This window comes from Pseudomassariella vexata, assembly GCF_002105095.1.
Source record: "Pseudomassariella vexata strain CBS 129021 chromosome Unknown BCR38scaffold_19, whole genome shotgun sequence".
In the NCBI taxonomy this organism is placed as follows: domain Eukaryota; kingdom Fungi; phylum Ascomycota; class Sordariomycetes; order Amphisphaeriales; family Pseudomassariaceae; genus Pseudomassariella; species Pseudomassariella vexata.
The window spans coordinates 180,973-207,232 of record NW_024467974.1 but is presented as its reverse complement, the minus strand read 5'-3'; the positions used below and the strand labels follow the sequence as shown (position 1 = coordinate 207,232).

The 26,260-nt window shown below is 52.0% G+C and overlaps 8 protein-coding genes across 8 annotated transcripts; 5 read left to right on the top strand and 3 right to left on the bottom strand.

Moving 5' to 3' along the window:
- Window positions 1-940: 940 nt before the first annotated feature.
- On the top strand, window positions 941-2,173 carry BCR38DRAFT_413872 (uncharacterized protein; the record flags this gene model as incomplete). The annotated part of the gene is made up of 1 exon (XM_040858877.1): window positions 941-2,173. One exon carries the CDS (start codon window positions 941-943, stop codon window positions 2,171-2,173), a length of 1,233 nt encoding a protein of 410 aa, XP_040710725.1.
- Window positions 2,174-2,211: 38 nt separating this feature from the next.
- On the bottom strand, window positions 2,212-4,083 carry BCR38DRAFT_527967 (NADH-ubiquinone oxidoreductase 49 kDa subunit). The gene is made up of 3 exons (XM_040865409.1): window positions 3,357-4,083; window positions 2,527-3,268; window positions 2,212-2,470 (listed from the first exon to the last, which is right to left on the bottom strand). The coding sequence occupies exons 1-3, from the start codon at window positions 4,005-4,007 to the stop codon at window positions 2,454-2,456; spliced, it is 1,410 nt and encodes a 469-aa protein (XP_040710724.1). The 5' UTR covers window positions 4,008-4,083; the 3' UTR covers window positions 2,212-2,453.
- A 2,131-nt stretch (window positions 4,084-6,214) lies between these two features.
- BCR38DRAFT_501815 (uncharacterized protein) lies at window positions 6,215-7,172 on the top strand (the record flags this gene model as incomplete). Its single annotated transcript, XM_040864850.1, has 2 exons — window positions 6,215-6,220; window positions 6,262-7,172. 2 exons carry the CDS (start codon window positions 6,215-6,217, stop codon window positions 6,985-6,987), a joined length of 732 nt encoding a protein of 243 aa, XP_040710723.1. The 3' UTR covers window positions 6,988-7,172.
- Window positions 7,173-7,357: 185 nt separating this feature from the next.
- Window positions 7,358-8,772, bottom strand: BCR38DRAFT_461207 (uncharacterized protein; the record flags this gene model as incomplete). Its single annotated transcript, XM_040862499.1, has 3 exons — window positions 7,358-8,127; window positions 8,184-8,480; window positions 8,547-8,772. 3 exons carry the CDS (start codon window positions 8,770-8,772, stop codon window positions 7,358-7,360), a joined length of 1,293 nt encoding a protein of 430 aa, XP_040710722.1.
- Window positions 8,773-9,348: 576 nt separating this feature from the next.
- Window positions 9,349-12,437, top strand: BCR38DRAFT_354423 (telomere length regulation protein; the record flags this gene model as incomplete). Its single annotated transcript, XM_040856881.1, has 3 exons — window positions 9,349-10,183; window positions 10,242-10,676; window positions 10,726-12,437. The coding sequence occupies 3 exons, from the start codon at window positions 9,349-9,351 to the stop codon at window positions 12,435-12,437; spliced, it is 2,982 nt and encodes a 993-aa protein (XP_040710721.1).
- Window positions 12,438-14,633: 2,196 nt separating this feature from the next.
- On the top strand, window positions 14,634-17,123 carry BCR38DRAFT_354303 (kinase-like domain-containing protein; the record flags this gene model as incomplete). The annotated part of the gene is made up of 1 exon (XM_040856867.1): window positions 14,634-17,123. One exon carries the CDS (start codon window positions 14,634-14,636, stop codon window positions 17,121-17,123), a length of 2,490 nt encoding a protein of 829 aa, XP_040710720.1.
- A 531-nt stretch (window positions 17,124-17,654) lies between these two features.
- On the bottom strand, window positions 17,655-21,401 carry BCR38DRAFT_489976 (P-loop containing nucleoside triphosphate hydrolase protein; the record flags this gene model as incomplete). Its single annotated transcript, XM_040864465.1, has 2 exons — window positions 17,655-21,218; window positions 21,279-21,401. 2 exons carry the CDS (start codon window positions 21,399-21,401, stop codon window positions 17,655-17,657), a joined length of 3,687 nt encoding a protein of 1,228 aa, XP_040710719.1.
- A 327-nt stretch (window positions 21,402-21,728) lies between these two features.
- Window positions 21,729-24,817, top strand: BCR38DRAFT_401227 (MCM2/3/5 family-domain-containing protein). Its single transcript, XM_040857756.1, has 3 exons — window positions 21,729-22,212; window positions 22,271-24,358; window positions 24,415-24,817. Exons 1-3 carry the CDS (start codon window positions 21,904-21,906, stop codon window positions 24,490-24,492), a joined length of 2,475 nt encoding a protein of 824 aa, XP_040710718.1. The 5' UTR covers window positions 21,729-21,903; the 3' UTR covers window positions 24,493-24,817.
- The last annotated feature ends 1,443 nt before the right edge of the window (window positions 24,818-26,260 follow it).

Genomic DNA, 26,260 nt, shown 5'->3' with positions numbered 1-26,260 from the left:
AGAGTGTACTTTCTTCATATAATCCATCCCTATGACCGTATTGTTTTATATCTACACCATTATAACTCAGCAAAATCTCTTCCCTTCAAATTAAGGATGTTTATTGCCCGTTGCCTTTACCCCTCGCGCTTACCTCTCACGTCCCTCACCTTTAACGCCCTTTCTTTTTGCCAGCCACTCTCTACATCGTCCCTTAACTTCATTATCTCAACTCTTCACTATTCCTCCACATCGCTATCCTGTCCTCATATTGACACTCTTCTCTTTCCGTTCTTTCCATTGGATTAACTGCCATATTTCCGTTAAGAATTCAACTACACCAACTCAGAGCAATATCATCCTGGAACGTGTAGAAACAGGCACTACCCGCCACGTCCAGTGGCAGCTCAATCAATAACGTGCTCACTTCCTCTCAAGCTTCCAGCCAATATAACTCGGGTAACTACTCAAGACAGCTAGTAGCTAGTCACTACACACGTATGATTATAAAAGCCGAAACTTAATCCTTTCCAAGTCACGATCGGCATCCTAACTACGTTGCAACAGCACCTTCCTTCTCTCTAAGATTACGTCCTTGCCCATCAAATAGCTGATGGGGATACGTAGGTGTAGTAACAGGTGCGACAAATTTCACTGACCCAAACTATAGACGAACATACTTGGCATACCAAACTCCAGGAGGTCCGAGTTCCCCAGTCTTCCTCTCGACACAACTCGCCTATACTTCCCCCCTTTACATCAGTATAGGACATCACGAGCAGGCACGACTTATCGTATAGGTAGGCATCACCCCAATTTATCAGCTCTTGCCTCGGCGCAACCAGCTAATATTTGACCTATCACAAGGAAGTAAGGCCCCCAAACTTCTAAAAGTCCCCAAACCCTTCCTATATCCACAAACCTACACATCTACACCCCTAAAAGTTAACCAATCGCCACCATGTGCTTCGTTGAATACATCAGCTATTACTGCGGCCACTCCACGGTGCCCGTTCACCGCATCTGCCCCATGACGACGCACAAGCACAGCAACCCAGTGTGCCCCAACCCGGTGCAGCGCCCCACCGAGGTGTCGTTCATGTGCCCAGCTTGCACGCGCATCCTGCACGGCCGCTGGGTCGAGATCATCATGTACGAGCACCGCTGGATGCACGAGCGCGGCACCTGCGGCTGCCCCGTTCAGTTCCCAGGACTGCAGCAGCCACGCATGGTCGGCAAGGACGTCGGCAACCCTAGCACTCACGAAATCAACAGAGACAATCTCAAGCTGCAGCAAAAGCGGCAGCCGCAAATCGTCGTCAGTGATGTCACCAACGGCACCAGCCAGGAGGCCAACAAAGGTGGCCTGCAGAACTTCGGCTCCATCTCGATGTTAACCACTTCCGGCGACGGCACCCGTTACAGCCCGGCCGAAGGCAAGAAGCCAGCCCCTCAACCTCACGTCATATCCTGGGGCAGCCTCCCCCCGATCCTCGAAGTCAAGGAAGACGCCAGCGACACATACAAGCCGCAGATCAACATGCGGCTCGCGAGCCAGTACGGCATCGAGTGGATGCCTGACCACTACGAGCTGCACGAGAGCGGCAAGTGCCACTGCCCCGTCCGCTTCGAGACTTACCAGCCGCACGACCTTCCCGAGGCCTTCGAGCTTTCTAAGATGGAGGACCAGGCAGACTCCGACACCGGGGCGCCATCGATTCAGATGCCCCAAACCGTGATCCCCAAGGAGAAGGTCCGCTACATGGACGTGGTGATCTGGACGGTCAACGAGAACACCCCCGAGGGCGAGCGCAAGATCCCTTGGCCCCAGCGACCCGAGGACTACGGTTTCCGCTCCGTGGCCGAGGCGCGTGTGTGTCTGGGTATGCAGCTTGGCCGACAGGACCCCATCAACAGCTTACCCGTCTATGGAGGAAGCAGCAGAGGCGGCGACATTCCGGCGGCAGTGGATGATGCGGTGCGAGAGTCGATCGAGTGGGACATTGAAATCGCGGGCGGCGATCTCCGACCCCATGGTTTGACATCTGTTCGTCTGTCCCAGCATGGCGATCCCATCGTTGGCTGGCCTATTGGCGCTGGACCTGAGGGCGGCATCGAGAACTCTCACGCGTCGAGTTGGTACTCTTGCGGGATCTCGCGACCTAAGTTGCGGCGCTCGAAGTCGTGGACTTAGTACCCATGGCCAGTGCATTGTAGTTGCAAGGTAAGATACCGGCAAGAAGATACCCAGAGTCATCTTTACGAAGCACTTATTGTTGGCGCTAACTTGGCGACACAGAGACCCCCAACACTAATAAACTTATTTATATACTTTGGCACCACGGAATGCCACTATGCAGGATGCCCAGCCTTCCTAGGTGGAGGTCTTCCCTGCTGCTATGATACATATGAAAGGCAACCACGCATTGGCATCGGCAAGCTTCTTTGTTCTAACCATGATTTTTCTACCCAACTCATCTATCGACCTCACCTAAAAAACAATGTCAGTACTTTTCTCCAAATTGAGCTGCGGAGACAATTGCTTACCAAACACCAGATCCATCGTTCCGATCACAGCGACCGCATCGGCCAACAGATGGCCTCTTGAGACCTGGTCGAAGCCGGCCAAGTGAGCGAATCCCGGAGCTCGGATGTGGCATCGGTAAGGTCTCTCGCTACCGTCACTGACGACGTAAACTCCCATCTCACCCTTTGGAGCCTCGATCGCCGAGTACGTCTCGCCAGGAGGCACCGTGTACCCCTTGGTGTAGAGTAGGAAGTGGTGGATCAAGGCTTCCATGTTCTCCTTCATGGCGGCGCGGGGAGGGGGCGAGACCTTGTAGTCCTCAACTCTGACTGGACCTGCCGGCATGTCGTTGAGGCATTGGTGGATGATTCTGAGTGATTGGCGGAATTCCTCCATGCGACACAAGTACCGGTCGTAGCAGTCTCCGTTTATGCCAACAGGAACATCGAACTCGACTTTGTCGTATGCATCATACGGCTGGCTCTTGCGAATATCCCACGGAATGCCTGATCCTCGGAGCATGACACCAGAGAAGGACAAGTTGAGAGCTTCGGCAGCAGACACGACTCCGATGCCTCGCAATCGTTCGATCCAGATTCGGTTATCTGTGAGCATTTCCTCCGTTTCGTCTATCCGGTCACCAAATTGCGTGGCCCATTGGTAGATATCATCGAGAAGGCCGACGGGAATATCTTGATGGACTCCTCCGGGCCGGACATATGCGGTGTGAAGACGTGCGCCAGAAACGCGTTCGTAGAATTCCTGAGAGCATTCTAGTTAGCGTTCAATTCTATTTGCGTTGCGTTTTCAATTCTAGCTTCGTAGGTTGACAAGTACAGAAGTCTCGTACCATAAGCTTCTCACGCTCCTCGAAACCCCAGAGGAAAGGTGTCAAGGCGCCAACATCCATGGCGTGTGACAGAACGGACATGAGGTGGTTCAGGATTCGTGTGATCTCTGCAAACATGGTCCGGATATACTTGGCTCTGTCGGGAATCTCAACATTCAACAGCTTCTCCACGGCCAGCGAAAAGCACTGCTCGTTGGTCATCATCGAAACGTAGTCCAATCGGTCAAAGTAGGGCAGAGCCTGCAGGTAGGTCTTGTACTCGATCAACTTCTCGGTTCCGCGATGAAGCAATCCGACGTGGGGGTCTGCTCGGACGATTTCCTCTCCACTCAGCTCGAGAATCAGTCGCAACACGCCGTGGGCTGCAGGGTGCTGGGGACCGAAGTTGACCGTGTAGTGGCGGACCTTGCGATTCTCGATGCTTCCTTCTCTTGAGTTCTGGGTCGTGCCATTTTGGTTCTGGAGTCGTTGCATGCCATAGGGGTCTGCTGGGTGGGCGAAGTCGCTGTCGACCGGCATGAGGGTAGTGCGATCGACGGGAGGTACCTGGGATGCTCGGCGAAATGCTGTGTGGGAAAAGGCACGTACTGAGGGTTTTGCAAGCTGCATGCGCCTCACGCCGTGACCGGCGAGCCGGTATAATGTCGCCATTTGCACTGGTCGAGGTTCAATGGCGCCGATGAAATCTCGAAGCCCTCTACTGATAGCAATGGCCCGTCGAGGTTGGATGCTGCTGCTAGAGAACGAATGTGCTCGTCATGCACGATTCTGAGCGACGTTTTTCCGATTATCCAATCAAAGCCATTCTATTCCCAATGGTCCCACATCCCGCAACCTTACCCCTTCTGGAGATGAAGGCATTTGCAGATGGGCAAGATGGATTTCTGATCCTGCCAAGTTTGTGAATGGGGTCTATCTTCAATATGAGATCCTCTTTTTAAGACCCCGACTCAAGGGGGACTCTTGAACTCTTGAGGAAGCAAGTCTACTTTTGATGCCCGTTTCCCCGGATGTCGACTGTGGAAACACCTGCAGCCCCACTTAACACATGGGACCTCAATGACAGCACAGCGCATTCAATAGGCCCCAAAACAACTGTAAGTCGGCTTCAAGTTGCGAGAGTTGTGACCATCAACTAGCAAGGAATTTGATCTCTTTTATCATGTTGTCTCCTAGTCGTGTCTTTACCAAGGCAAGGACGATATTGGCAATCCCTCTGGAATTTTGAATGTCTTGCCGCTGACTTCCATGAAAGGCGTTCCTAATTGCATAATTGTTGTTAGACTTCCATTACCAATGCCATAGTTTTTAAGGCCCTGAAATTGCTTGCTGACTTTTTTTGATGCTCAGTATCGAACAGATAAACCCCACTATATTAGACTCTAGGAGGTCAAACTCGTAAAGGTTCTGAGTGGCATAAATTGAATTATGCTCTGGTATCGCCGTTACATGGTAGCCATGGCTGTTGGTTTCTCGGTGAGCATTGATACTTACTCTAGTGGGATGGCTTTGTCTGGAGAACACTACAATAGTTTCATCACTAAGGACTAGGAACTTCCAGTATGCACTGCATGCCTGTTACACGGAGCTGCACTGCTAGGAGCTTCTATGCACAGAAAGACCTTTTATCTTCAAAATGAGCGTCTGATGCTACTTGAGCATTCCAACAAATACCTGCAATGAAGCCATTCAATAGGCTTTGATCAATCTGTCTAATGAGATCCTCGATTTATCACAATACTTCAAAGAGCCCACTGCCAGGCAGATTACTGGATGCTTGCGTGCATACTGGTAGATTCATACAATCCTCTTAAAAATGGCCACGCATACACATCAACTTGTTGACTCCTCTCTTTGTTTATACCTTTATGTAGTCCATGACAGCAAATGACGATAGTAGTGTACCTAGGAGCCGGTCTGCACTCATATGTCCAATTCACACTTAAGTATGTATGCTCCACTCGTACATTGGTATTCATTATTTGAAGCTTGTGTACAGGCATGAAGACTTCAATTATCAGCGACGGGGAACTGCCGCCGAGACACACTGGTTCAAGGTTATGAAGCCGCAGTCCCATTCAAGCCGCTCTATGACAGTCTGATAATCCCGTCCATTTGCTCCTTCTCTACTCACTTTACGGTACCTGGACTCGATCATATTGACAAGTATGGCGGAGTTATGTCACAATTTGGACTCGACAAGGAAGTCATTTATTGTCTGTAAACGGGTGATCTTCTGATAGATGAGTAGATACAGCTAGCATGCAGCATACCTTTTACTAATAGAAATGAGGCGTGGCTTTCATGACATGATGCAATTATTCTCAATACCACAAATCAAAGAGGATCAATGCAGACCATTTGATGTTATTTGCACATCAAATTTTTTGACATCAAAGGATTACCTCCTGGGGGGAGGGGGATGGCCATATGCTCAAGTTACGGTTTGACAGCCCCTGAGTGTTACATTTCTATATACATGTTCGCCTGCGGACGAGACCCACGTATCCACGCTGTGGTACATTCTGTATAAAGCAAAGGAAAAGCAAAATCTGGATACAACTCTAGAAGTAGGCGATTGATACAACAGAGAGACCGAGACCGATCGGCGCCCATTGTTCGACTCTTGGCAGTCGGCGGCACGAGCAAGCGGCACTCTCGCCTGGCGAGCTGAGCATTCACTGCGCCTATTCCCAATCTCCAGTCCAGCTAAAAGTACACATGCTTGAAAACTTGGCATTCAGGCCTCACTTGTTTACCGCTTGATCATTGACCAGCCATTCGTTGTATAACCCATGTTGATTGACATGTGGATATATATCTACTCAATCCACATGCATAGCCTCCTCCATACCCAAATGCTGGTAAGTGGCCTCTAACACAGCCCCTTAAATGATCGGCGCAGCGGTGCAGACGTCGTGAAACCGACGACCAAAATCATGTTAAAGTGCTCGGAACGAGCCTGGTCGTCTCCCCAGCCAGTATTCGTAAACTCCTCTACTTTGAATGCCGATTGAATTTTCAGCTTTGCAGTAAAAAGCTCGGGCCTAGGCAAGTTACAATCCAACAGACAACAGCGGCAGGCATCAAAAACGTGGCCACAATGGGCTTCAGGCAAATACTCAAGGACCTTGTCTCCAATGACAGGAAGCAGGACGAACCTTCAAGTCAGCAGCAACAGCATGAAGATGCACGCGCAGAAACCCACACACCATTCCCTGCCTTGGAACCTGAAAACACCCCAGCACTCAGCATACCAACGATAGCAATACCAACGGAAGGCCCCAAGAAAATAACAGGCAAACGCAAACCGTCAGATGCAGCTTGGAGACCACGAGCCAGTCTACAGGAGAGCCGGTATGGTCCACACAATCCGGCGCCGTCAGAGTATCTGTATTTTGGCGAAGGCGGCCGGTCGCCGGGCAGGCGATCGGGCGCATCAGCACAGCGGGAGCGGGCGCAAACTACAGCGGGACGGACGGAGCGGACGTCGCAGTACCATCCTACGTCTGGCAGGGATGACAGCGGGTTTCTTGTTACGGGCGTGAGGACGCAGCAAGCGGGCTACTCTAATCTGACGTATGGCGGGTCGTTGCAGTACGACTATTCTGGGACACAGGCGCCCTTTTGATTTCTGACTTCAGGGATGAGGCGTCGAGGCGTTATGGTGTACGGATGATGGCCACATGGTAAGTTGTCAGGTCGTCTAGAAAGGAACTTGGGGGACTTCACCGCATTCGGCAATGACATGGGCCAAACGAGCGCAAATTCCAAATCATTCATCATATACGACCCCATCTAAGATCTTTTGATATTCTCTGAACTCCAGTACCCATGCAAATGGAAAAGAACTCCGGCTCCCATGCAAAATAAGGCATCCAGCTTCGTCAAACTCGAGAAGAAATCTGAACGGCCACACCGGAAGGCCCGGAGAGCAATTCCGTGCCCCTGAAGACTAGACACTCCCTGTAGAGCCAGTCTTCGAGGTTCGACCTAGAGCCTCATGAGAACTTGAGGAAGAACCTGAAAGACAAAGCAGGAAACGCGGGATCAGTCACGGCGATCTCCTGCTTCTCCTCCAAACCAAGGTCTTCCTTCAACTTTTTTTCCAAGTTCGGTCGAGTCTGCTCCTCAAGCGCCGGAGGGAACTGCATGTAGAGCGTCTTGTCCTCGGTTCGGATGGACGGCTTCTTCAATTGTGCGCTCGCATTCGTCGCAAAGGAATCGAGCAGCTCTTGCAAAGTCCACTTCGGATCGACCTGCAATGGCTTTGGTAGGTTTCCACACACGGCGCAGTCCTCCTTCTTCGCGTACTTGAAAGTGTTGGTGTATATGCTCTCGTCACCTTGGTATTGCATGTAGGTCTCGTTCATGCCCATGTACGGAGCTGCACTCGTGGCGATCTTAAGTGCCTCGTTGCAGCAACTTGCGGCGATGATTGCGTTGGTGGACGCAATGGCGGGAATAATGTTTTTCACCACTCCCTGCGTGAGAGCGTAGGTGACGCCGGGAATCTTGAACTCCTCAGCCCGTGCCAGTGCCTTCTTGTAAAGCCAGCTGATGTGTTCGGGGTCGTCCTTGTCAAGAGTGGGGAAAGGCTTCTCTTGCTCCCATGCCATGATATGCGCCCACTCGATGCAGTGTTCGGGCTGTCGGGGAATGGTGGCCAAGGTGCACAGAGGAACGGCGGCTCTCGGGGCGTAAAGATCCAGTTGGCACTCGATGCAGGGTGTGATGGTGGGGAAGATGACTCGGGTCTGGCCTTTGAAGCCTGGAATATGTCCTATTAGCTTTCGTCCAAGTGGAAACCACTGCACGGTTGCTTACCTTCTGTACCACCATCGATCAGGGGCTTCAGCGAGTCGGGGTTCTCGTCATCGACCATGTTCACCAGTGTAGCATTGATCCATCGTCGCGCCTCGATGCTGTCCAGACCACAGATGACAAACTGAAACTGCATATAGAAGTCCTCCTCGAAATCCTGTATCTTGCAGTTATGCGCAGTAATCTGGACTCCTTTCACTCGCCTCTCCACGAACTTCGCAGCAACTTCGGCCTTGTACTTGCCCACATCGGCCTTGCGAAACAGAAATTGGCGGTTCAGATTGGAAACATCGATGGTGTCTGCAAAATGAGGACGTGTTAGCAGCGTACCAAACATTACGCTAGCTTTGGGAAGAGGAAAAGTACCCATGTCAATTACATGAATGTCTCTGAAGCCGGACATGGCGAGATCCTTAAGAATCTCGCATCCCAGGCCTCCAGCGCCAATGACGAGGATCTTCTGGGTGCCGTGCATGGAAAGCACCTCCTCGCTTGTGTCGTAATCATCATCGTTGAAGGGACCTTTGGTTTTGCGAATGCGGTCCAGGTATTGCCAGCGCGCGGTGCTGTTGCTCTTCTCGTTGACTGTCATGTTTGCTGACTTATTACCTTGAATTGAGGTGGGATGAAGATGGGGATGCGCTTCGAGCTCAGCAGCTCCGCAGCTCCAGGCACCACGTCAGAGACCTAGGATACTTATCAGTGATAATTACTTATCTCCGTTAGATTGCTGGGATTAAGGCTTATAGTGCTCAACTGGCTCGAGCTCCAGCAGTGCAACAGTGGGGCTCAGTTTCTCCATTTCTTGAATATACTTTATTTTCAGGTTATGCAATAAACACAGCTTCTACAGCAACTGTGAGTTGTTGCAAAATACGGGTGACGATCGACGTCAATTAAATCTCTAATACTGCCAACCTCGTACACAGCTTGGTTGAATTTGCCCGCAAGTGCTTGAAATATTGCACATGTTGGAAGACTCACTGATTCGGACAGAGGGCGCAAGTTCAGACCATCACTGGTCGCAACACTTTCAGCTCCATAAAAGTTCCGATAGCAAACAGCCGCAGTTGAATGACAAAGCTGCTCATGGCGGTGCAATTCTGGTCCTGGCCATCCAAGTCTTGAGCAACATCCGGAGAAAACAGCCTCAGGTGGATTCTCAGCCATGGAGGAACTGCTCACACCTGTGAGCCAAACCTATCGGCGGCCGACGGATGAAGCCGAGCTTCTAACTGTCTCCAAATACACCACCGCGAAACCCGTTACGGAGACCCGGTCTGAGTTCAAAGGTTCGTCACCCGAGGAGGCACTGGAGGCACTGAAAAGCCAGCCTGGTCATGAGACTTTGCTGTCTGTTTTGGCATATCTCCAAAAGGGGGTTAATGGCAAGCATCCCTTCAACGTCAAGACACCGAGTCCTCAAGGTGCACAGATCGTCCATGTGCTAGTTACCGAGATTGTCCCCAACTACTGGACAGTCCTGAATGAGGGATCTTCGAGCAAGAAGAGGTCAACTGCAGCTGATTGTCTGGTTAGCTGTCTTCAAAGCATACCAGGAATCAATGCTGGCCTGGCTTATCTGCGTGCTCTGATACGGGAAGCGAAGTCGAATCCTCAAGGCCTGAAGCAGTCACACGCCGCCTTCAATTTGGGATTTGTCCTTGAGCTACTGTCCCAAATTCTGCAATATGATGATGAAGCGAAGCGCATCTGGAGCAGTATCAGCTCCTCTGTAGACAACCCCTCGAAGCTTCGACCTTTACGGCAGGAGTTTATCTCCTTGATCGCCAGCGGAAAGATCCTTTCACTGTGTGCAGAAGGCGAGGATGTCCTAAAAGAGGCAGATAATCTAGATAACCCATTATGGGTAGCAGACGCCAAAGAGTATGTCCTGTGGCTGGGGCGCAACCTGGTATCTTGGACCAAGTCTGCCGACTCAGTTGATGAATTCAAGCTGGTTGCGGATATTTTGAGCCGCGCTCTGAAATTAGGACACTATGGTTCGTTATGCGATCCTGACGGTCGAAATGACCAATTATAAGCTGATTTTTTTGATAGAGCTTCTTATCCAACTACTCTTAACAGACCTACTGCTTCAGGAAAACCATAAACAGTCTGCATTCACGAAACTGGTTGATTCTCTACCGCAGAGTGAGCAACGAAAGCTGTTGTTCGTGGTACTGAAGCTTCTGTCTTCCCAGTATCTTATCTCAGTGGATTCTGATGCCGCAACGGAAAATTACCCTCTCGTTTGGGCAGCAGCTGGAGTGATAGCAGCCGTCTTAGGTGACAGCGGAACGAGGAGAGGTCACCTGGTGAGTTGGCTGACAGGTGCGGTGGGAGCGGGGATAGGAGAGACCTCTGGGATCAGACGAGCCGCTGTTGCCGTCTTGGCTGACAATAAGGAGGCCATCACGACGGTGGTAGAAAAGAACCTCAGTCAATTTGGTGATCAACTTTATATCAGACATGTACCCATGCTTCAACAAGAAGGTTCGTTGTAGATGATCCTGCTTCGAAATCACACTGACTTGCGCCCCAGCACACGCCCAGGTGCTGCTGCTTAGCGCCGGCTACCTTCACCGGATTTCGCCAATCAAATTGACGGTAATTCTGCGTTCGAGCACTTATTTGAACACAATATCCAACAGGATCGCCGCATCTCAGACGAGGATCGGCTTCCTTGGGATGGTCGTTGGAGAAGCACTGTCAGGCCTTGTCCATAAGGATGACAAGAAACTAGACTTCCACATGGATGAAACAAATACGGAAGAAGCTAGCTGGTATAAGTCTCTCGTCCATGTTTCGGACAAAATTGGTCCTACCAATCCGTTGCAAACTGAGAGCTCCTCTGAGCGGCCACGAAAGGCATCGAAGCCGACAAAGTCAACACCCAAACCGGCACAGCCTTCTCGAGTTCCGCCAAAGAATGGCTTCATCATCGAAGAAGTAGAAGATGATGGGAGCGAAGAAGACGACCTTGTCCCGTACGGCAAGCCCGATTCTGATGCCGAAGACTCAGACGATGACCCGACCCTGATCAACCGGGATAAGCCCAAGGCTCCGGTATACATAAGGGATCTCATTACATATTTTAGAGACACGCAGAATTTTGACTGCCAAAAACTTGCGCTGACTACGGCTCCTACCCTGATCCGTCGGAAAGCCAACTACGGCACAGAAGTGAGTTCACATATCGAAGAGCTCGCAACACTTCTTGTTGGTCTCGAAGACAAGTATGAGCTGGAAGACTTCCACAATCTCCGACTCCAAGGAATGATCGCCGTTATAATCGCTCAGCCACAGAAGATGGGTCAATGGTTTGCCAAGACCTTTTTCGACGGCGATTATTCTTTGGGCCAGCGAGCTTCCGTCCTCGTAGTTCTCGGCTTGAGCGGCCGCGAGATCGCCGGCTTTGATATCTCCGAGTATGCGGATGCAGCATCTTTTCCATCGAAGCAGTTGCCTTCAAAACTGGAAAAGCACTACTCGCTGCCCTCGGCCACCGATCGCCTCACGTCATCAACCTCGCATCTTAAAGCGTTGCCCCCTAATGCCGTTGACAACATTTCGCAAACCCTCTCGCAGAATTTCCTGGCACCGCTCGCCGCCGAAGCAGCAGACGCTGCCACCGGTCCGGATGCACTCAAGCTCTCATCTTTTACTTCTCGCCTCCAGTCAAATAATGCGATGATGAGGGGAAAGTCCAAGCCGCGCGGCATCCGGTCCATTCCAAACACAACTGCCTCCCTACTCGCCACATCCTTCTTCTTCCCCCTAACTTCTCGCTTCCAAGCAGCGCTACATTCCTCGTCCGCCGCACGCGGCGTCCTCTTTCAGCCCTCTCTGCTCGTCCTGTACATCAAGACCCTCGCACTGCTCCTACACGCCGCCGGACCCAGCACCCTAGCGCTGCCGCAGATGACGACCGAGTTCTGGGACCTGCTGCTAGGTGTCCGGGGCCAGTGCATCGGCAATATGACGATCACGCAGGCCGTGCTTTTCGGCCTGATGGCGCTGTTGGACGTAAACGAGGGAGACATGCGGGGCCTCTGCGAGAGGCAGGGCCGCGAGGTAGTTGAGAGTGTCGAGTGGGTTAGTGGCGTGTTTGATCAAACTCTAGGTGGGGATGCTGGGGGAGATGGGGAAGAGAACCAGGTCAAGATGATGGCGGCGGGTGTGTTGATACGCCTGAAGGAGGCGGTGGAAAAGTACCGAGCGCTTTTGATGGGGGATCTGATAGGTGTTGCGTGAAGATGAGAGAAGGGGTAACTAAGGATCGCACCTTGGGGTTCTGTCCTTGCAGAATCTTTGTTTGGATGCTTCCAGAGATGATTCATGGGCAACGGACCAACATACGTTGGTTTGCCTGAAGAAGCATTAAATATCCCAAGTATATGAGCTCCTCTAGTAACTAGTGGTACGAAAGATGCGACTATTTTTGGAAACATGCAAGGCACCATTCCAGTACCCCTCTCCAATGTTGAATAAAATGCCCCGTCACGTCCGTGGTATCCACCACCTCTGAGATGGCAATTGCCATTTCGCAACCGCAAGTCCAAGTCTTGGCACAGAGTAGGATATGCAAGGCTCGCCATACCAGGGTGAAAGATACTCACTAACTCATGTTTTCACCTTCAAGCCACCCACGTCGAACAGAGCCTCAGAGACTCTGGGGAACCAGGCTCAATAGTAACTGTCAAGCATTATTATCCTTAATCCCCACATCCTACATGTTCATGCAAACTACGTCTTTGATACTTTAACAGTTACCAATCGACGGGACGCGACAGATAATCCATGGCACATACCTACCTACCTTGCTCGTGGAGGATTGCAAAGACAGCCTAAATTTCGTGACGTATTTGAATGCCTAATTGACCGTTAACTAATCCCAAATTCTGCTGTAGAAGTCTATATACAACAGTTTCAGGATGAACAGTATCTCCGAGATCATCGACGGAGCGTAGCTGCTGGATTGACGGACGAGAATCCTCCCTATCCACCCGGCAGGGAGGAAACGCGGTTGAACAGTCTGGTAGATACATATCATTGAAACATGTACAAAGCCAGACCTCCGCCCGATCTATTCGAGAACAGAAGATGTTGAGAAACCATGGCGCGTCTGAGCAGATATTAGCTGCACCCGAGGATGCTCATATTGCTGACTGACAGGAATGATGTTGGGAGTGGAGCCTCAGGTAGTCCAAGGTAAACCCGCCGATTGGCTGATAGCCGACGCTAGCGCATTCATTTAGCGTGGGGCCGTTGAGGTGTTCCACACGACCCCTGGGCCCGTCTCGACATCGTCAATCCATCTGCGAATATCTTCAACCACCATCCATGAAACAGTGTCTGGCGTGGGTGTTTCGGAAAATGCAGCACAACGGCTCATACACATTGAAATACCTGTTATAATTACCAATTGCAGCTACAGAGCGACTTTGAGTTTGATCGAGACCGAGTTTTGTACTGTTGTGGCTGAATTTGAAGCTGTGAGACTGACGAAACACGTCTGGGCCTTCACGACACTTATAGTCTACGATTCTACGAGGACAGCTTCTACAGCACTGCAACCCTGCTGGCTAATTGAACAAGCCAAGCAGAGAGATCTGTAAGTATGCCTCTTTCGACGTGCCAATTCTATCCATTTCTCCTCTTTCTGCAAGCAACATCGCCCTCGGCCATCAACAGATGCTCCCTTTTCCTTGTACATTATCACCAATCCCCATGGCTGCTTTCGCGCATCAAATCATTACAGAGAGACAGAAAGAGGAGCCACAATAGACGTTCCTAGCACTCTACGGGCCACGAGGCGATAGGGCCGACCAGGCCGACCCCTATGGGGCTGCCCCAGAGATCACGAGAATTGAGGCCCAGTGTAGTCACTGGAAATCGTCGGATCCCACCACAGAGTCCACCCTGCGTGAGCACTTTCGCCTCAGGGCTTTGATGAGCGTGTGGTCCGGCGGGTTTATACCCTCTGCAGGCCCCAGTTGCTTTGCTTCAGTCGCTATTCTTTTTATCCACTGCATCGTTTCCCAGGCAATGAGAATGGAGGCGTTCCGTCTGTTGTTGGAGTTTCATTTCACGGTTATTCTAGGTGCTATTCGAAATGGTCACCCAAGTTTTCGTTATTCCATGCTCGATTGTCTTTCCCCACTGTTCTCCTGGTCCTGCCCTGTCCACGTCACATCTCATCACTTCGCATCGTCACATCTACCCAAGTTTCGTTTCCAGGTACTACGAAGTTACCACCAGAAATAGTTTAATTATTGTCACAAATCCACTTCCCTGTGCTCCCTTTCTTTTGTTTTGTGTTACCACAAAGCCAACAGACTTAGTCAGCTTCTTGTCGTACCTGCCCCTACTTTTCTTTTGCGTTGCCACGAAGTCACTAACCTTTGTCTTGTCATCATCTAACCGACTCTACAGTGAAGAAACACCACGATGGCGCATTTGTCCATCCGAGGTCCTGACTGGACCTCGTCAAGGCAAAAAGCGATTCAGGATGCTGCGAAGATGCAAATAGCTGTACAAGAAGAATGTGCACGGAGTGGTAAGGCTGTCCCGGCTTATCACCTAGACGAACTCATTGGGAAGGGTAGTTTTGGACGCGTCTACAAGGCTACCGGTACAAATGATGGCAAGGTCGTTGCTGTCAAGATCATCGACGTTGACGAATCGGACACGGTGAATCCCAAGTTGGCCGACACGTATAGCGAGTTTCTGAAGGAAGTCAACGCCCTCCAGCTCCTGAGTCAAGGTGGTGCTCAGAACATCAACCACGTACTCGAGGCGCTCCCGGTCGGTCATGCCATGTGGATGGTCACAGAATATTGCGCCGGAGGGAGTGTTGCCACCCTAATGAAGCCGACAGCCCCTGGAGGATTACAGGAGAAATGGATCATCCCCATTTTGCGAGAGGTCGCAGTTGCCATCTTTTGGGTTCACAAGCAAGGCATCATTCACCGTGATATCAAATGTGCCAACGTTCTCGTTACGGAGGTCGGGAGTGTTCAACTCTGCGATTTTGGCGTCGCAGGTATGATGGAAACCAAGTTTGACAAGAGATCTACTTTTATTGGAACGCCACATTGGATGGCCCCAGAGCTTTTCGATCACAACGCGAAGTACGGCACAGAAGTGGACATATGGGCTTTTGGGTCTATGGTCTACGAGATTGCTTCAGGACTACCGCCAAATGTTGGAGCCAATGTTGGATTGTCGCAGTTTGGAGGTTTCCTCCGAGAACACATCCCGCGTTTGGAAGGACCTCAGTATTCAAACGAGCTAAGGAACCTGGTTGCCTTTTGCCTCATTGAATCGCCTCAGAAACGTCCGACCATTCAGCAAGTTCAAGAGCATCCGTACCTGCGAAACACCAGCTCCCAGTACCCCACCTCATCCTTGGCTGCACTAGTTAGAGCCTACAAGCTATGGGAAGAACGCGGAGGAATCCGAAAGTCTCTGTTTAATCCCTTGGTGGGAGCGCAAGGACCCGATCTGGCTTCAACTTCCATGGCAGCCGATGAGTGGAACTTCAGCACGACAATGGCTTTCGATGAGCAGGTCCATCACCAATTTGATGGCCTGAACGACTTTGATGCCGTTCGCGATGTGTACGGGTCTCAGGTGGATTTCCCTGGTGATTTTGACGAAGCAACATCACGCCCAAAGCCCAAGGGCAGACGCAGACCCCCTCCTCAGGCTTTGGCTGCGATGAGAGCCCCCCTTGAGAAGGTCTTTGATCCAAACACCATCTCGAACTACGTCGAGAACTCACAGGCTTACTACGGTCGTCCCCCTATGCCACCACCTCCTGCGCCATCCGATCTCCCACTTCGTGATGACTCGCTTCACGCAACGTTGCGAGAGTCGCTCATTGATCTAGATGCGTCTCTTGGTGGCGACGCGCTTTCCAAGTTCGCCGATATGGACACCATTAAGGCTGGGCCCGGGCCTGGACCTGGACCGCGTGCTTCTATGGACAATGGCTGGTCGTTTGCCGGTGCGACTGACTCACAGTACAACCGAGCTCCTTTGAGTGACCCTGCGGATAATGGCAGTAGACCTGGCCCGGATTGGCAATGGCCAACGTCAATACCGCCTGCATCAGCGAATCCCGAGGTGTCGAGTTTCCAGTTCAATGACGACCGGTCGGACCCTGGATCTGGACGACCACGTCTCATGCATCATCCTACGGAGCCAATTGGACTTCCATCGCAGGGCTACGAGCTACAAGTCCCTCGCTCAACCAACGATCGCATGTCTGTCTCCAGTTTGATTGACCTCGACGAGGGTCTTGTTGAAGTAAACTTGCCAGAGCTGACTCGACCCTCCACGGCGAACTCGGATGTTCCATCAATCAGTGGGTCTGACATAGGCGGTGCCGCCAACCCCTTTGAACTCGAACGACATGCATCGGTCTACGCCCCGCTTCCTCTCACCAACCGCGAGCCCTCCATTTATGCTTCGCTCCCACTCAGCAACCGAGAGCCCTCCATCTACGTCTCGGATGACTCGGAATTTGCGTCTGTAGTTGCTAAGAACAACACCGACCTCAGCTCCAGCACTCTCAACACGGCTATCAACCTAAATGACCCAAACCAGCCCCGCCAGCACAACGGCCATATGCCATCTGATGGAAGCCAGACGTACGTAAACGAGAATGACACGGATTATCTCATGCAACGACGAAGTCAGGAGCCACAGCCGGGACCTAATGGACCTATTGGTATGCAATTGCCACCCGTTGCACCGCCATCAGCAAGCGTCATGGAGGCACGAGCTACTGCTAGGGATGTGACCAATGAAATGAGACGCCTCATCAGAAGTCTGTCGGAGCACTTGACCATCATTGGCAGCCAGGTTGGAGAGATGGAACCTCGCCGGGCACAGAGATTATCGGTGCGAGGGGACGATGAGGATGGTATCTAGGATTCGCCTTCTTGGTCGGCCTATGAAACAGCTGATTGGATTGGAGGACATACGCACATGGAGCCGCTCGTTGCATTTTTTGCATGCTGGTTCTGGAATTTGGTGGTAGGGGTTGGAAGAAATGAGCCTATTGTACGAGTAATTTCGTGATACCACGTCCCTGTTTCTAGGCTTAAATTTCAATCGGTGGCTTGATACTATCTATACCAGAGTTTCCTAAGCTAACTACAAGGCAAATCATGTCTCTTTCTGGCCTTCGCCTAATATACTACAGCTTTCAAGTTCGTATAAATTCTAGCGAACACATCATTCCCTTTGTATTAAGTAGACTAGGTTAGCATGGTAGGTCAACTCGCCTGGTCTTAGCAGTGCAGAAGCTTTGGTTGTTCCAGTTTGCATATCTCAATTCATAGCGAGGAAGCACTAGAGTTGCTTCTCACCAAAAGCAACTATTGGGGCCATGTACATATGCATTGCTTCATCTTGAACCAGTGCCTACCAAGCTCTATCATCGATCATGGCGATCCCACTCTACATCAAACTACTCCTCCCACCAACCTCCATACTCCCCTGCCCATCCCTCATCTCTCCACTTCGTCCCACAACAAATTCTCTATATATCCTCTCCAGCCTGTTCCTCTCCTGAGCACTGATGCTGGCCCGCGTGCCCTCGAGCGCCTTGAAGATATGCTTCCACCCAATGATGACCTCGAGCGCCCCTGAGCCGTCCTTGTTGCTCTTCTCTACGGCGCCGTTCGGTACACCACCCGGCGTCTGCAGGGTTCTGGCTTTCTTGCGAGCTAGTTTGATTTCTGCGAGCTTTGCCGCGATGGCTGCGTTCTCAGCCAGCTCGGACGAGCGATTGTACCCTCTGGCGGCGGACGCCTGCTCATCGCCAGCGGGCTCGTCGACGCCGTATCGGAACTGCATGAAGTTGCGTGGCTTGGCCGCTGATCCTGGCTTGGTGGCAGCAGATTGCCGTTTATTGCCCGACGGCGCCGCGTCGATCTTACTCATCACATCGTGAATGGCTTCCAGCTGCGCGTTGCTGACCAAGGCCTGCAAGTCAGCGCCGGTGAATCCTTCAGTTTGGCGGCCAACCTCCATTATCCCATCTTCTGACTCCAAGATCTCCTCGCTGAGTTTGACCTTCGAGCCCAGTGCTTGGAGGATATCAATCCGGTCGTCCAGATCGGGAAAGTCGCAAAGAAGGCTCTTGTCCAGTCTTCCGGGCCGCAATAGCGCGGGGTCAATGAGATCCGGCCGTGAAGTGGCAGCGAGTACATACACCCCTGACAAACCCTCGGCGCCGTCCATTTGTGTCAGCAGCTGGTTGACAACACGATCCGTTACGCCCGTGGAATCGTGGCCACGCTTCGGCGCGATCGAGTCGAATTCGTCGAAGAAGAGCACGCACGGCTTGGCAGCGCTGGCCCTCTCGAAGAGATCGCGCACGCTCTTCTCCGAGGCGCCGATGTATTTGTTGAGGATTTCGGGGCCCTTGACGCTGATGAAATTCAGCCCGCATTCGCCGGCTACTGCAGATGCCAGGAGCGTCTTGCCGCAGCCGGGGAAGCCGTAGAGCAACAAACCCGAACGCAATCGAAGTGGACATTGCGCGAAAATCGGCGCGTACTTGGTTGGGTACTGCAAGGTTTCGAGGAGAATGCGGCGTGTTTCCTTGAGACCGCCAATGGAGGCGAAGGTAGTGGTCGAGGTTTGGAGGGTCACGTTGCGAAGAGATGCCGGCGTGAAACCTTCGAGGGCGTTCTTGAAGTCGATTCGGCTGAGCTGGATGATGTCGAGGAACTTGTTCGAGCCGTTTTCGCTGACAGACCGAATCAATGCCTCGTTGCGAGCGCGAGATACGAGCAAAAGGAGATCGCCTGGCATGTATCCATCTGTTTCCCCCGCCAGGTCAAGGAAATCGAGCTCGGGACCGAGGAGAAAGCCGTCAGACTGGGATTTGGAAATCGAGTTCCGCCGGCTGTCTTGGCTTCCTCCGTCCATCCAGGCGCCTCCATCTTCGGCTCCAGCACTGCCGTTTGCAGTCTGTGGCCGGCTGTTGTCCGACTCATGGCCGTTGGTCGCTGCTTGTGGAACAGTTCGTTGATGTATGATAGTCTCTATAATACGCCTCCGTGCCTCCTTGTCAGGGGCTTTGAGGTCAACAATCTCACGGACAACGTGACCGCCAACAATGACGTTATTCAGCGAGTCTTTGCCTTGTGCTGTCGCAAGAAGCACTACCCCACTATCTCTCCCGCAATACTGACGTACGATCGAGCAGATGGTTTCGCTGATTTGTCGGCTTCGGCCATTGTCGTTTCCAACTTGCAGTTCAGTTTCAACCGGGCAGAGCTTGTCTAGATCGTCGAGAATAACCAGGGCTTTCCCACCGAGTCTCGTGCCCCAGCTCGCTGTCATGAAGACTCTGTTCAGAGTCTCTTTGATGGTGGACGTCCGACTTTCGTCGTTCACCAGTTTGCGACATGGAAAATATGTAGTGTGGAAGAGAGACCCTTCACGCAGGGTCTGAGCCAGAGAGCGTGCTACTGCTGTCTTGCCTGAGCCCAAAGCCCCTGTCAGCAATACAGAGGACATGTGTGAGAGATGCGAGTTCATCTCAGAGAGTAGCGCGTTGATGCCGACTAAGACCGAATCGGCTTGTGGTGTTCCATCATCGTAATCTTTGTCATCTAGCCAGGTTGGCCGAGAAATCGAAGCTTGCACTTCTATAGGAATGTTTCGGTCAGAGCCCAGATACCAGCTCACCGGATCTTTAGCCGGCGGATCTAACCTGACGAGGCCGCCTTCCCAGCCCTGGGGGTGATCTAGGCCGTCATAAGTCCCTAGGACCATGCCATCACTTACAGGTCCAGTAAGGAGGCCCTTGTCCTGTCCACCGTAGATTTGGGTTATCCTCTTAGCGGCTTCTTCCTTCTCTGCTTTCGACTCGCGTCCAAAACGCAAACCCTCCGGAGTCTTTGAAGTTGTGCTAAAGGGGTAGACTTTGAGCCGTTGTACTGTGCCCCTAGGCAGCGGCTGTGGGGCAGGCTCAATCTTGACAACGCCTCCGACCGCGCCTGTACACCCAAGTGTTGCACACAGTTGGGAAGACAGCGCAACTGTCAGGCTATCCGGCGGATCGTCCCAGGGCCGCAGTTGGACTATGACCCTTTCTGATGGTTTGGCACCATCCGCGTTGGCAGCAGCCTCCTGCTGTTGCTTCTGGGGGTCAATCGGAGGTTGGAGTCCACTAGGTTTGACAACATTGACTGCAACATAGTTGACGCCCTTAAAGTCGTTGGACAGTAGGTGGTCCCGGTCCACCCAGATGCTCAAGTCTTGCGCTGGCGGCTGTTCGTCGAACCACTCTCCACAGAGCTTTCGGTCGACAGCTCTTAAGAACAAGGCCGGCTTCTTCTCCTCTCGCCCACTTCGTCTTCGCACCGTGCTTGCTGAGCTCTTGCCACTTCTCCTCGAGGTGCCTCCCACACTGCGGCTCTCGCGATTACTCTTGGTGGGTTTCGCTCGGGTTTTCGGCGCTATTATGACTTCGGCATCGGGAGCAATCTTGACAAAGGGGACGTCGGCAGCGGCTGCTGGTTCTAGTGATATGATCTTGATATTGGCGGGTGACGTCGGCGACAGATGCAATGTCAACGGGTGGGGAGGGGCATCCGTATAAGCTGGGTTCGGTAATGCCCGTATTTGATTGAGAAGATTCAGTTCCAGAAACGTCGCATGTAGCTCGATGATCTCCCAGTCTTCGGGTGTAAGAGGTTCAATGTTGACCGTATGGGCCTGAGGTGGATCGACGTGTATAGTGGTCATGACCCTCTGGCCATCATTGAGACCTATGGTTGCAGCAAATGAGGCGTCGATTTCGACCGAAGCCACTTCCTGGTCCCGTCCACTGCCTCTCGATCCGTTGATACCGTCTCGATCTACCAATGGCACAAGCTTGCGCTTGCTAGGCATACCACTCCAACCGACGTATACAGATCGTTGTGACGGTGCGCCGTTGGGTTTCGCAGATCCGCTGGGGGCCGGAACGCGGTAACTGAGCTCAACGACGACATTCTGGATGGGCTATGACGGTGGGTTATTAGTATGGGAGGGTGGGGTGAATGATCCAAGCTATATGCTCACGGTGTTTATATTCACAAGCAATGAAACCAGTGAGGAGGGTAGATTGACTAAACACTTGTTCAAATTCTCAAGGGTGATTTCGGCCGCTGTTGACTGCGCGTTCTTGCGCTGGGAGGGAGCCATGTCTGGCGACGATGCTAAATTAGCCGGCGACGCATTGGAAGCACTCCTCGACTGGGTCAACCAGTTCATTTGAAGGTGTCTAGTATCCTCGGTGAGATCAGCTCCGAGCTGTTGTAGCTTCTAGACAGGACACGACATTGGCGGGAACTGCTTTCACATTGCATGTGCCGATGCCGAGGCACCACCCGGCGCAATTCCCGAATAGAGCTTTGCGAGGCGTGTTCCATCTGCACTTGGTTTGATGCCAAGCATTTGAGCCACATATGCACCTCATTAAAGTCCATTGTGGCTAGTTCTCCATTTGTCGCGAAAATTCGCGTGTTTGCGACGACATTGGATTTGCATTGACGCGCCGCTGCTTGCCCGTCTTTTCGCGACGGGGCTGGAAGCGCCAGGGGTTGTAGCAGCTTTTGACGCCCCAATTCTCCGTGTGCATTCTTCAACGTTGCAATTCAACATCGGTGACGATTGAGATACCCCGGAGCAGATCGCATTCCTCACAATGGCGCTCCTTCAGCACAAATTCATCGTCGACTATGATGCTCAGCGAGTCGCCTTCGAGAATTTCCTCGAGAAGTTCAAGACCTCACCGCAGGACACCCTCACGCATGCCATCGGCCAGATCAGTATCGGCGAGGATGATTTAAGCGACGAGTATGACTTCATGGACGAGGACGACGAGGCGCACGAGCAGCGGCGGAAGCAAAGGGCTGCCCCGAAGCTGCCCACCCACAAGTATGCCGACATGTTGCAGAAGCTTGCAGATCGCGCACTTGACGAGGTGCTCATAGAGCTGGACGACATTGTCGCAGTAAGACCTGGCGAACTGGTGACATTCTGGAGACAACGCAACTGACGTGGCATTGTAGTACGAACAAGAATACGACGAGGAACTGAAGCTGGTCGAATCCATCGAAGCCAACACCAAACACTATGTTGAAGTCATTTCCAGGGCCATCGACAACAAGTTACCTCCCCCTACGAGAGGCGTCACCTTCAAAGATGATGTACTCGATGTCATCATGGAGCGAAGACAGGCACGCAACCGTGATATGGCTCAGCAAGCCGAGGCAACGAATAACCCGGAAATGCTCGAGTCCACTTTCCCAGCGCAGCTGACCCGCCGTTACACACTGGTCTTCAAGCCACGAACTTCGACAGCAGACAAGCCAGTCAAGGCCCTGGCAGTACGAGATGTGCGGGGTGAGCATCTTGGCCACCTCATCACGGTGCGTGGCATCGCAACTCGCGTATCAGATGTCAAGCCCATCGTCCAAGTTGGCGCCTACACCTGCGACCGATGCGGCTGCGAGATTTTCCAGCCAGTTGGCGACCGGCAATACGCTCCTTTGACCATGTGCCCATCTGAAGAATGCACCCAGAACCAGTCCAAAGGCCAACTTTTCCAATCATCTCGTGCCTCCAAGTTCCTGCCCTTCCAAGAGGTCAAGATTCAAGAGATGGCAGAGCAGGTCCCCATTGGACAGATTCCTCGTACACTAACCGTCACGTGCTATGGCAGCGCTGTTAGACAGGTGAATCCTGGCGATGTCGTCGATATATCTGGTATCTTTCTGCCAACCCCTTACACGGGCTTCAAGGCGATGCGAGCTGGGCTTCTGACGGATACCTACGTGGAGGCACACCACATTCTCCAGCACAAGAAGGCATACGACGAGATGACTGTCGACGATGAACTGCTACGCCGGATCGAGAAGTTCAGTCAGTCGGGCAGTGTCTACGAAATGTTGGCCAAGTCTATCGCTCCTGAAATCTTCGGACATCTTGACGTGAAGAAGGCTCTCCTACTTCTGCTGGTGGGTGGTGTCACCAAGGAGATGGGCGATGGAATGAGGATCCGTGGCGATATCAATATCTGTTTGATGGGTGACCCCGGTGTTGCCAAATCTCAACTGCTGAAGTACATCTCCAAGGTTGCCCCCCGGGGCGTGTACACTTCTGGTCGTGGTTCCAGTGGAGTCGGTCTTACCGCAGCCGTGATGCGAGATCCAGTAACCGACGAGATGGTCCTAGAAGGCGGAGCCCTTGTCCTTGCTGACAACGGTATCTGCTGTATCGATGAATTTGACAAGATGGACGACAATGACCGAACCGCCATCCACGAAGTAATGGAACAACAGACCATCTCCATCTCCAAGGCCGGCATTTCCACCACTCTCAACGCACGCACATCTATCCTTGCAGCGGCTAACCCCATCTACGGGCGGTACAACCCGCGCATCTCCCCCGTGGAGAACATCAACTTGCCAGCCGCCCTTCTCTCCCGTTTCGATGTACTTTTCTTGCTCCTTGACACCCCTACCCGCGACTCCGATGCCCAGCTGGCCAAGCACGTCGCTTATGTGCACATGCACAGCAGGCACCCAGATCTCTACGCCAACAACGGTGCCACTTCTGCCGATGGCGAAGCACAGAACGTTGTCTTCACTCCCCACGAAGTACGAGCATACGTGGCCAAGGCCCGCACATACCGTCCCACTGTACCGCATAGTGTCACTGAGTACCTCACCAAGACGTACGTGCGGTTGCGCAAAGCCCAGAAGACGGCCGAATCCAAGGGCCAGCAGTTCGCGCACACGACGCCCCGTACCCTTCTCGGTGTAGTCCGTCTGGCACAAGCTTTGGCTCGCTTGCGTTTCGCTGACGTCGTGTCGCAAGACGACGTTGATGAGGCACTGCGGCTCGTGGAGGCTAGTAAGGAAAGTCTGGCAGCCCACGAAGGCCCGCGCCGCCGCGGCCGTGATGCCAACACCCGGATCATGGAGCTGGTGAAGACGCTGCTCGATACTGGTGCTTGCAGGCCCGACGATGAAGATGCGGACGAAGAGGACGGCACTGTGGAGTTGAGCATGCGCAAGGTGCGCGAACGTGTCTTGGCCAAGGGATTCACTGAGGATCAGTGGACGGGTGCTTTGGATGAGTACACGAATCTTGATGTAAGTTCCCCTTATAACCCCCTTCTCCGTGCATTTAAGCTAACGTGGTCGCACAGGTTTGGCAAACTGCCGGTAATGGCACGAGACTTGTGTTTATCAACGCTGGCAACGGGGATGATGATGACATGGAATAATGGTTTCGAAATAGAATGAGATACGGCGTGGAGTTGACATGGGTTGAGTCTTTTGTAGCAATATTTCAACATGCCATGGCGTTATGGATATCGGCTACGGTCGAGAAGAAGTTCGGTTGTTTGTTTGCACAGGTCTTTTGATAGATCAGGAACGCAAATAAAGCTCGGCACATGTTCAAAACATAGCTCAGATGATCAAGCCCAATGAGTGACTGGGGTACTCGATTCTGAGAGTACATGTCGTTTTAGCTAATAACCGAGCCTTCATGTTATACTTCAACTGCGGTGGTTGGTGGCTATGAGATTGGAAGAGAGTATGATTGGGTTGATCTTACTCTATATAAAGACTTTCCAGCCATGCATTATCACTGTCGAGGTAGGATACGTGCCAACTCTCGGCCATGATATTCTCGAATGCCTCGGACATGCCACATTTACAGCTGCTGACTCCAAGTATATATGTCGAGTCAGTATCCATTGAGGTCCTCCTACATCCATCATCTAATCTTTCCTGAAGAATAGGAGATCGTTGGCCGCAAAGTACAACTTGCACGCCAGGAAATTGTCAGCTCGTTGGCATAGAAGATGACGAGAGTCCAACGAAGGTCGGAGCACGATCAGATCAACTTGGGCTGGTAATTGAGAAAATCGATACCAATTTTATAGGCCATTCATTGTGTGGGAGCATCTCCAGGTAAATGGGTCCTATAGTAGCCTGAGCGCAGGAGGACTTGATCCCAACTGTATTATTTCTCTCGTTCTTCGCTCCTCTACTGTGTCTAAGCTTTACCAATTAAGGCTATGATCCGTAGGTTACTGTAGCTGCAGTTCCTCTGAGCATCCGCGTGTCTGTGATAGTATGCTGTTCCTCCCTCCCTCTTTATGACGCGCGAGAGGGAGTTATCAATGGAATAGACCTGAAGATGTCACCGCAAGAGCATTATGCTATTCCCCGCCTGAACTCGCGGTAAAATAGCACGAGGCGGCTGCAAAGTGGTCAGACCCAACGTGATGAAAGGAAACGAGATGTCTTTTCGGGACTGTTGGCTCAGGGACCAATTGCTTATATGATCTAATCAACCAGGAAACCTGCCAGCTTCTTTTCGAAAATCAGAGAACCGAGACGAGTACATCTGCCGCCGGCCCTTCCATTCCGTTGCCCATAATTTCCAGGAGCGGCTCAAGCTCGTAGCGCAACCCGAGCCAAGAATCCATCCCAGGGTTTCTCCAACAGCTCCTTAACCTCGTCCGGAAACTCTTGGTGATGCTCCTCAGCCAAGTGACGAAAATTGTTGATGGACAGAGAATACATCACATCATCGTCGTTGGTACTTAATGGAATGCTTCTTGTCTGCTTTCGAGGTTGCTCCCGGGCGTACAGCTTCATGCTTGTAATCAGTTTGTGACATAATTCGCGAAACAGCCTTTGCGTGAAGTCGTTGAGACAATTGAATCGTATTTTGAGTCTGGTCAGAATTGGTGGACCTCTTGCCCATATTCCCGCCGGATTAATGCGTTCTCGCTACCGCTGTGCTCCACGCTGTAGGCATCGCAGATTGTGACGCGGCGGGCTTCGCAGGAGTTTTGAGATTCGATGTCTTGAGGCAGGTTATCTTGGGTTGTTCCTGAGACTGTCATTGCTCTGTGTACTGTGGTTATTCGTCAAGGTGCTCGATGATAAAACAGGGAGCGGCAGCGTAATCGGTGCGATGAACGAATAGACCAGTCATTGTATTCTCGGGGTCAGGTATGGGCATAGAACGCTTCG